The sequence below is a fragment of the Cicer arietinum genome, chromosome 4 (assembly GCF_000331145.2).
Source record: "Cicer arietinum cultivar CDC Frontier isolate Library 1 chromosome 4, Cicar.CDCFrontier_v2.0, whole genome shotgun sequence".
In the NCBI taxonomy this organism is placed as follows: domain Eukaryota; kingdom Viridiplantae; phylum Streptophyta; class Magnoliopsida; order Fabales; family Fabaceae; genus Cicer; species Cicer arietinum.
The window spans coordinates 46,271,687-46,283,147 of NC_021163.2; the positions used below are offsets into that span (position 1 = coordinate 46,271,687).

At 25.3% G+C, this 11,461-nt stretch overlaps 1 protein-coding gene across 1 annotated transcript; it reads left to right on the forward strand.

Moving 5' to 3' along the window:
- The first annotated feature begins 8,395 nt into the window (after positions 1 to 8,395).
- Positions 8,396 to 9,466, forward strand: LOC101492314 (ethylene-responsive transcription factor ERF118-like). Its single transcript, XM_004497709.2, has one exon. The coding sequence runs from the start codon at positions 8,396 to 8,398 to the stop codon at positions 9,464 to 9,466; it is 1,071 nt and encodes a 356-aa protein (XP_004497766.2).
- The last annotated feature ends 1,995 nt before the right edge of the window (positions 9,467 to 11,461 follow it).

Here is an 11,461-nt window from a genome sequence, read left to right on the forward strand (position 1 = left end):
TGAAATATAAAAGTGAAACTTTGAATAAATCAAAACATTTTAGAAAGTTTGTTCAAAGTTTGTTCAAGGTTTGGTTGTAGGATTGATTATGTTTGATCTGAAGTTATGGTGTATTTATACTCCATAAACATCTCTTCAGATTTGTAGTCATTGATCCAAGATGTTTGATGAAGAAATGCAATGATCTGGAACCATTTCAGAATTGAAAAATTGCATTGTTTCCAGTTGTATTCGACTACAGCTTGTGTGTAGTCGAATACACATCCTTTTAACGTTCAATTTTATTTGAATTTTGAAGCTTGTATTCGAATACACATTCTTGTATTCGAATACAGATGTTTGAAGATGTTTAGTTTTAGCTACTGACTTGTCTGTATTCGACTATAACATGTTGTATTCGAATACAACATTGTATTTTGCCAAAAATATTATTTTCAAACATTATTTATATATTTTGATTTTATGAAAATCCTTTTGATGCATATGCTAAAATGAAAGGTTCTCATGTGCATTTGAAATATACAAATATTAGATTGCATCATGTACCTTTACATTATAAAACTTCTAGCATATTTGACCATAGTTGTCTTTGATGTTTGACTTCTTTTTGAGCTTGCAACTTTATCACTTTCCTTGGTCTTTGTCTTCATCAAAAACATGTATTTTACATTAATTGCAATTTTAGTCCCCTATTTTAGTTGAATCGCAAAAGTCGTCCTTCCATTTTGTTTCTCCCCGGTTTTGATCCCCAAATAGAATTTTGGTCCAAAATTTGATGAAATTTCATTTTTTTTTCTGTTTATTTAAGTCACAATATGCCTCAAGATCTCGTGGTGTAACAATTGTACCTGAAATGTATGACCATAAATAGTGTGGTGCGGCTTAAAAAAATAAAATTTCATTAAGTTTTGAACCAAAATTCTGTTTGGGGATCAAAATTGGAAATAAACAAAATAGGGGAACTACTTTTGTGATTCAACTAAAATAGAAGGACCAAAACTATAATTAAGCTTAATTTAAAATTACACGATTTAACCAATTACACTATTAAAATATTTTAAAAAATATATTCAATTTGTTTGTATGTAAAACATATAGCGTTTCTTAACATGTTAAAGCAATTAAACTGTAAATCTGCAATCAATACTTGCCTCATTGTTTTTAATATTTACACTATTAGTAATTTTATATTTGAAATATTAGGTACATCTTATTTATTATAAAAAAGTAATTAATGAAATTCCTAAAAGCAAGAAGGAGGACAATACATAATTAATTGAGCAGTGTTTGTAAAGAGAGCCTCATATATAGGAGGATGTACATGAGAGGTCCACCTCTCAACTCGATGATTCAATTCAATCCAATTCGGTTATTTTTCTTTTGTCTGATCCGATCTAATTTATTGAAATCTATTTATATTTAGTACGAATAATGAGTTCAACAATTTGGACCAGTTGACTCAACCCACCCAATAACTAGTTATATATATATATTTTTTTTTTAAATTTGGTTTGCCAATACATCGTCCCAACAGGTTTTACTACCCTTCTTTTTTTTAATTTGTTTTGAGATTGTAATCTCATATATGCCTATTTATAAAATTTCTATCTAATTTTTAAATTATCTCCTTCAAAAGAGGAATCAAGTTAAATAGTATTTGTTTAAATATATTTTGTTATAGTTTTGTATATATGAACTGAAATGTTATGTTTATAATAAATTTAGTTTAAATTTTTTATATTTGTTAAATACAAATTTTTTGAGTTAAATACTATTCATTTGAATTAAATAATATTTATTTGAGTAAAATACTATTCATTTGAGTTAAATATTATTTATGAGCAAAAACGATACTTATCTAAAAGCTTATGTTTATGATAAATATGATATATACTGATCGGATTATAATGAATTTTGATTAAACATGACATGTATTAATAAAGATGCTTATATATATATATATATATATATATATATTATGGTGTATTTTTTTTTTTGTAATTTTGAGTTCTATAATTGGTGTATTTTATGAGTTGAATTATTTTTATGAGTTGAATTATGATTGTTGGGTTATTATTGTCAAAATGTATATTGAAGTCTAATATGTGAAAGTGACATGCTATGTGCATCTTTTCTTGTTATATGAATTAATGTGACCAGATGATATGGATAATGTAGATTAGTACATGCAGATCTTCATTATATTGGTATGTCTATATGGACTAAAATTTATTTTACCAATTTTTTTAATTATTAAAATTGTACTTTTTTATCAGACTCAATTTTTTAGATTAGAATAGAGCCTCTAAAAAATTTAAGATAATCTTGAACCAAATACATTAATTTTTGTAGACTAAATTATAATCAAGATGTCTATTATTAAAAAATCGGAGGAAATAATTTATAAAAAAAGTTACAAAAACAATTTCTATACTTATAAAATAAAATTATAACCTAAATTATAACTAATTTTTAATTATTAAAAATGTCAACCAAATTTTGATTTACTACACTTCAATATAATTTTGTAAATTTACAACTTAAAATTATTATGGACATTCTAGCCTTATAGTTTTTATTTATCTATTAAAATATTAAAAATTTGACCAATCCAATGTTTTAGTTCAAGATCCTGATTAGTAAACTAAAATGGTTGGTTGGTGGTGTGTAATGATGAAAGTAATGTATTTAAAATTTGTTGAATTTATTATTGGTTTTACCTATATATTTGAAGATTGTTGAATTTATTTATTTATTTGAAGTTTATTGGATTTTCTTTTTTTGTGTAAGAGGTTATTGGCTTTGTTTTTAAAATTGAATGATGTGATTGAAATTTTATAATTTTTGAGATAATTAAGTATTAAATATATTTTCATTCAATTAAATAGTTTATATTGTTACTTATGTTTCTTTTGTAAAATAAAAATATGTTACTATTTATGTATAGCTCGTCAACCCAATCCAATCGAACTCGTTCTTAAACGGTTTGGTTCGTGTTAAATAAAAAAAAATACGGATTTAGAACAACCTAACTCAAATATAATCCATCGGTTCGGGTATCGGATTTTGTCAAAATCAGTCCAACCCAATCCGCGTACACCTTACTCACACACATAAATTAGGACTGTTAGCTTTTGTACCCCCCATTTAAACTTGTACCCCTCAATTTGTTAAAATCCCAATTTTATCCTTAATAAATTCATTCACGTGACCGGTAAAAAAAAATTACTCCAAAATCTGACCCCTCGTTGAAATTTCCGGTAAGTAATTTTTTGCAACTAAATTTCCGGTAGTTATATTTATTACCGGAAATTTGGTCAATGAAATTTCTGATAGTTGTATTTTCAATACCGGAAATTTCAAATATTTTAAAAAATACGGTAGTTAGTTTTTGTTCACCGGAAATTTCGGTTTTTGAAATTTCCAGTAGTTAATCCGGAAATTTCAAAAATCCGGTAGTTTCAAAAATTTGCTGGGTTGCTCCTGCCCAAAAAGTTAAGCAGTGTACCGGAAATTTCAAAAAAGAATGAAATTTCCGGTAAACAAACCGGAAAATTGAAAAATCTAGTAGTTAAAAATGCATACTGAAAATTTCAAAAAATGAAATTTCCAGGAAGGCATCCGGAAATTTCAAATTTCCGGTATTGATTTTGAACTACCGGAAATTTCAATCCTCTTGAAATTTCCAGTAAAAACTTTTTTTCAGAAAAACTCACTTTTCCGGATTTTTCAAGTGTGGGGTACAACTGTTTTGATTTAAAGTTATTTTGGATATTTCACTCAAAAAACATTAAATTGGAGGGTACAAGTTTAAATGGGGGGTAGAAAAGCTAACAGTCATAAATTAGTTTGGTGAAATTGACTAATAAATATACATTGTATAGTGTAATAAATATTAAGCCCATTAAGCTCATTAAGCCCATTAATGAATGTTTATTTACTTGTGCCTTATAAATATGTACATTGTAATAGTAAATATATAGTCCCCTCTCGTTCCTTTTTCTCTCCTTTTGTCCGTCGTCTCTATTCTCCAATATCTTGCTATTGATTTGATTCGTTTACCAGTACCAAACTCAAGCAACAGTAACTCTAGCAACAGAATGTTTAACGAATGTATATTTTTAGCAACAGTAAGTTTACCGAATGTATATTTTCATAATTTTTCTATAGTAATCTTGTATTTATATCATGCTTATTTGTTCCCTATGAATTCAATATGTGTGCATCCATGAAGGATTGTGCAAGTCATTGTTTTATATATTGTTTAGATATATTATATAGTTCTTGAATAACTTTCAAAAAAAAAGTTCAATATTTATTGTCTATGAATTCTTGTAGAATTCAATGTTCATTAATCTTTGAAGAGTTGAATAAAAAATTATTTTATATATTATTTTGCTTTATTATATAGTTTTTGAAAAACTTAAAATAAAATTTAATATTTATTAATGAATAATTATTTCATACATCTTTGGATAATTGCATAAATAATTATTTTATATATTGTTTAGATATGTTATGTAATTCTTGAAGAACTTTAAAAATATATATATAAATTTCATATTTTATTTATTTTATAATCATCATATCTTTATTTATTATATAGTTTTTGGACATATATAGTAATTTACACAAAAAAGTATATAATTTTCATATCTTATTTGTTTTATAATCATCATATCTTTATTTATTATATAGTTCTTGGACATATATAGTAATGTACAAAGAAAATAATATCTTTAGAATATTTTTATTATATATTTATTTGAAGAAAAATATTTACAAAGATATTATTGAATCATAACATACGGCTATATAGATTTAAAGATTAACATTATAAAATATTGATTTATGTCGATACAAAAATATTGCCTTACTTTTTCTTTATTACTCTAATTTATTTAGATTTTTTATTTATTTAATTTGGTCTAATCTATTTTGAGAAAATAAAAAGATATACGCCATAAAAATATTTTTTTTATACTAATATCTAATAAAAAAGAGTACGTGGAAAGTTTTGTTTTTTTAAAAAAAAAGTTGCAATATAAGAATACATGATAAAATCATTGGTTTGTCTTGAATTACAGTATAAAATTATTTTACCCCATCAAGAAATAACCATTACACTAATTTATTTATGGAGATTTTAATTTATTTTATTGTATTTTTCTTAGATTTTGATTATATTATATTATATTTTATTTTATTTTATCTCTATATTAGTTTGATATTCTTTATTTTGTTTTGAATCTTTTTTATCATAATCTTTGATATTATTTTACTTTGATGTTCTTTATTTTTTTTTTATATTCAAAAATTGTTTTACTTTTTTCTTAGCTTGACTATTATTTGAGTAATATATAATATTTATAAAAAATTACATATGTATTACTAGACTTTTAGACCAATTAAACTTTGAATTATATAGAATAAAAATCTGTACAGATTCAATTATAGAAAACGCATATAGCTATTTTGTTAATAAATAAAAAGGTTAGATATAGAAAAACAAAAAGTTGACTCATATCAAAACTCATAATTTATTTATTCAATTATTTTTTGACAAATTTTTAATCAACTTTTCATATCTCCATCAAATATAAAATAAATAAATATCAGTTGTCTTAGTGTAAATATAAATCAGTAATATATATATATATATATATATATATTAAAAATTAAATTACACCCTAAAGAATTACACTCATTTAATAAAATCTTGTTGAATAAATATTATTCAAAATTAGTCATGAGATTAAAATTTAATATTATATAGATTATATCTATTAATTTTGACACTAATCTATAATCGTTTATCTTATCATCAAGATATGTCAAAATTTATGTTATATGCAACTATAATATTGACGTTGATGTTAACGAATTTTGATGATACATAAAACGAATATAAATTAATATCAAAATTTATAGATATGATTTATAAGATACTAACTCTCAATTCATTGAGAGATTTTAAAAAATATTTATCAAACACACTGTTATTAAATGAATGTAACTCTTAGTAGGTTGTTAATCTACACCTTCTAATTGTTAATAGATTAAAAACTTAAGCATTTTTATTTGAAAAAAATATATTTTTTACTAATTACTCATCTTTATTAACATTTCAAAAAATAGTTAATTAAGTACTGAAATAATTTTTGTGATTTTGATCATCAACACAATTAAAATATTTTAATATAGATTTTTAGTGATTTTTTTTAGTATTAATGTTTATATATTTTGTAATACATTATTTTTGTTTCCTTATTGTTTGACAAAACAGTTAAAAAAATATGATCACATTTTTATTTATACAATAAAAAATTAACCTAGTATCATTAATTGATTTGAAACATTTTTCAAAAAAGTGTGTTGATAAAAACAAGATTTCAATAAAAAAATATATATTTATGATATTTTTCAAGAAATAATTTGTGAGAAATTTAAAAAAGATATATTTAAATAAAGAAAGAAAAACAAACATTAACTTTAGGAGAGAAAATATATTAAATAAAAAGTGTAAATTATATAAATACTCACTTATTTGAGTATTTTTCTAAAAGAAATAGCCGTATATTTTACACATTTATCAAAAAAGATGAATCTAAATTAGCAAACTTCATATATATATATATATATATATAAAATTTTCCTGTATCTCCACATATATACTCTTATCTCCACATTTTATTCAGCTATTTTTTATTAATTTTTTTCTACTCTACTAAATTCAATTTGGATTTTAGAAATTTAAAAAAAAAAAATTTCAAAACATATATGTTTAAGAAATTTTGAATTTTGTGTACCAATTTTTTTTTATCAAGTTTTTCGATACATAAATTTATTTTTTAGAAAACTTAAAATTTGTGTACAAAAGTTTTTCCATCACATTTGTATTTTGAAACTTTTTTTTTTCATATTTTTCAGAACAAAGATATACCAAAAAAAATATAAAATTTGACTTTTTATTTTTTTAAAAAAATATAAAATTGAATTTTTATTAAAATATAGAGTAAGAATATAAATATGAGGGTATTTGATAAAAAAATTTATATATATATATTTGATTAAAATTAATATGTTAGTCATATAATTAACTAATAAATTAATAGTATGTATATGAATTAAGACTCTTTTATTGACACTAGTTGCTCTCATGTTAATTCCCAAATTTTTATGTAGTTATAAGAAGGTCTCTTTTTAATCTGGAAAATATAGAAATTCTAAAAATACTTTATATATATATGTCTTAAAATATTATACATAACATAAATAATAGTTTTAATATAATATATCTAACTCCAGGTAACGCCGGAAAATATACTAATATATATATCATAAATGTTTCTGTGTTTGAATTATTGAATTTATATATAAATATAACATAAAGATTTGAATATTTATTGTGTAAAATTATAATCATAATGGCTTTAAATCTTAAGTCAACGACAAATGTCGATATTATTAGATGAGACATTTTATCTCCGATTCTAAGATAAAAAAAAAGTTTATAATCATAATACAAAAAATAAATATTTTATAAAATTAAAATTACTCTTAAATATTCTCTTTGAACAATTTTTAACATAGAAATTGCACATAATACACGTAAATGAATATTTATATATAAAATCATATTTACATCTTAACAATAGAAATTATACTTAATAAATACTTTTTTTATTAATTTTGTAATAAAATATAATCATTATTAAAACAATAATAATTTAAAATAATTATTATTCTTGCGAGTGAAAATTAACTTGTGCTTCACACAAGTCACTTCCACTAATATAATATATTTGTCAACACAAGTCGTAATAGTAGCCGAGACTTGAAGAAGTACCATAAATATGTATCTTTTGATTAGAACTTTTGTCATCGAATATTGTCAAGAGTGAGAGAAACACAACGAAAAAGAGTGAGATAGTGATATATATATATATGGAGAGAGAGAGAGTAGCCTCCTCTAACTCAATGAAAAACAAACGAAAAAAGTTATGATGAGTCGCTTTTTAAGAATACAAAAAGTTAAATTTATGTGATTTTATTTTATTCTAGAATTGATCGGGGCTTTTGAAGCTCCCGATTTTCTCTATATTGTTGACTCTTAAGGTGTGTTCCGCTCCCTATATGCTTTTTTACAATCTGATCATTTTTTTTTTGTTGTTGTGAATCAAGTTGTTTCATTGCAATTAAGGCTAAAAACAACTTATTGTAGATTAGTATTTCGATGACTTTGATATACCATTATTTTCTTATCTCTTTTTGTTCTTAAGAGTATATCTCATATGAAATATTGAGAGATTTCCTCACCATTTTTGCCTTTGATTACTTTCTTTAATTATTTCATTTTCCCTTTTACAAATTTTCTCAGACAAAAAATTCAACCATGATGGATTCTCGAAAAATATCCACATTTAAAGTCAAACAAATGCCTCCTCCCTTGAAAGATTCAAATATTATGTCGAGAAAATTGCGCATAATTTATGATGATTCTGATGCAACTGATTCATCCGAAGATGAGTCAAAGTCTAAAAGAATAAAGAGAAGTTTTATAGACATCCCTCTACCATGTGTATCTACGTCTTTCTCCTCTGAAAATAACTTCTCCGAGAAAACAAATATTACAAAGAAGAAGAATTGTCTAACGCAACCTAAAAAAAAGAAGAAGGTACTTCCATCAACAATTGCAACACCAACCCCAACAAGGAGACAATCTTCTCCCAGATATCGAGGTGTTCGTATGAGAAAGTGGGGAAAATGGGCGGCTGAAATTCGTATTCCAACAACAACCACTCGAATTTGGTTAGGAACTTTCAACACTCCTGAAGAGGCTTCTCAAGCCTATGAAGCCAAACGACTTCAATTAGAACTTGAAGCAAAATCAAATGCTAAAGAATGCATCAATGTTAATGGTGATGGTTCTTCTACTCTTGAAAATAACAAGAGTAATTACTTAAACTCTTCTACTGCAGATTTTGATGTTGCTACTACATCATCTATCTTTGATAAATTCTCAACTTCTAAAGACTCTGAGAGGTTATTCTCACACACATCACCTTCTTCTGTGCTTGAGTTGAATACACCAACTTACAATTTGATTGAGAAGGTTGATGTTTCATCAAACAGTGAAGTCATTGAAAAAGATGCTGAAGAGGCCTGTGATTTTGTAGCTTATCAACTAGAAGAGCTAGAAATACCAGATCTTGGAGTTTTGGAATTTCCTGAACCATCTGCTACTCCTGAGGCTCGAGCGGATCCCAACCTTGGGTTTGGATTTGATTTTGGAAGGGTTCATGACTATGGACATGGTTTTGACGAACATGGTGACTTCAACGATATTCACATTCATGGGTTTGATGACAATGAGCCTAGCAAGCTTCCGGATTATGATTTTGACGAGGATGATGAATTTTCCGGTTGGATTGAAAGAATCCCATTCTATCATTTAAGATTATAGTTTAATTTTTTTTATTAAGAGTTGTACTATAATGTGAATGTAATATGGATTTCAAGGGTTCTTGAACTTTTGTTCTAGTATATTGTAATTTTAAAAGTCTCAATTATATTCTACATTAAAATTTATATATTAAAATCTCTTACTACCATCAGGATGTCACATTCTCAATTATATTTTATAATTTTTTATTTTAACAAATAAATAATTGTTAATTTAATAAATAAAAATAATTAAAAAATAAAATTATATTAATAAAATCAAATTTATTAATAGAAGAAAAAAATACATCAAAGTTAATGCAGTTTGTGACATCCTAATCCCAAATTAGTATTTTTGAATTTTGACTTTGAGTAATGAAATTCCTCAAGAAAAAGAATAATAAAAGTCTCCAAGATAAGGCGACTTCCGACATTATGAGAGTATTAGTCATCACTTGCACTCGTCTACGTCCATCACAAACGTCAAACACAAACAACAAATGATGAGTTTCAAAATCATGTAACAGTATAAGATAACCGAGGAGAACACGTAGATAGTCATATTGGCACAAGCATGAGAAATATTCAAGGACATAAGGTTAATCGAAATCAATCACAATAAAACAATTACAATGATGAAATGATATGCATGTCCTATACTCTATACTTCTTCATTGGTACCATTCTACTATGAAGTATTTGATTAGGAGGACTGATACTATGCCACTAGAGGAGTGGACGGACATTTCATGAATGGCCAAACTCACATAGATCCCCTCAAATCATTTGGTCGGGATACATTTGTGTTGCACGATACCTCCCAACCTTAAAGAATAATCCACTAATCCACTTAAGAATTCCCCACCAGAGATGCCCCGAAGGTCTATCAGTCTTACCTTACAGTTCGACTGTAGCCCTCCACGATCAGGCTCATTCCGTTATACTTCCCCTAAATCACTAGGCTTGTCAGACTCTTCCTATATGGTGACAAAATAATCTTCACTTCACAAGTCTCTAACATCTACTTCATACTTATTCCATGATCACAACTTGACAGTTCTCAGTTTGAATTCACAATATTCATCAAAATTTATGTGTACGTAAATATCAGGTATTCCACAATAATTATCAAAGTTTACATCATTATATATATATATATATATATATATATATCAATCAAATCTCAATATTTGGACTACACCACTCATAATAAACAGTCTAGTTCTATCAATTATAAAAAAAGAAAACAAACGAGTGGTGCATTCAAGTGAAATTATAATTTTATTCAAGTAAACATGAGCACTACAATAACAGTTAACAAAGGATTTCATAAAATCAAATATCATGCAATGTTGACATACATTAATTGACAATAATCACTACAAGAAATCATGGTTTTTGTGAGGGTCAAAAGCCCTCACAAAGGGGTATAATCAGCCACAAAGGTGGCTTTTGTGAGGGCTTTTGGCAGCCACAAAAAAGCTGGTCACAAAATTTTGTGAGGGCTTTTGCAGCCACAAAGTGCCAGAAACAGGTTAGCATTTGTGAGGGCTTTTGCAGCCACAAAAGACAGACATTTGTGAGGGCTTTTGCAGCCACAAAAGCCTGCCTTTGTGAGGGCATAGGCCGCCACAAAGGACTGGCTGAATTTTTCTGATTGGACCTTTGTGAGAGTTTTTGGCCGCCACAAATGCCATCCTGATTAAAAAATAATATATTTTGTGAGGGCTTAGGCCGCCACAAAATAATACGTATTTAATAAATTAATTTTTAAATTCAAAATTAATAGTTTATTATAATATTATATATAATAAATTAATATAAATATAAATTTAAAATTTAAATTTAAATTGTAATTAAATTAAAATTATAATTAAATTTAAAATATAATATCATTATAAATTAAATTTAATATATAATAAACTAATCTGAATATAATTAAAAATTAAAATTAAATTTAAAATAAAATATTTAAATTATAATTATAATTAAAGATTAATTTAAATTACAAATAAAA

What these genes read in the sequence shown, in the direction of transcription:
- LOC101492314 (XM_004497709.2), top strand. Translation starts at nt 8,396, where the DNA reads ATGATGGATTCTCGAAAAATATCCACATTTAAAGTCAAACAAATGCCT.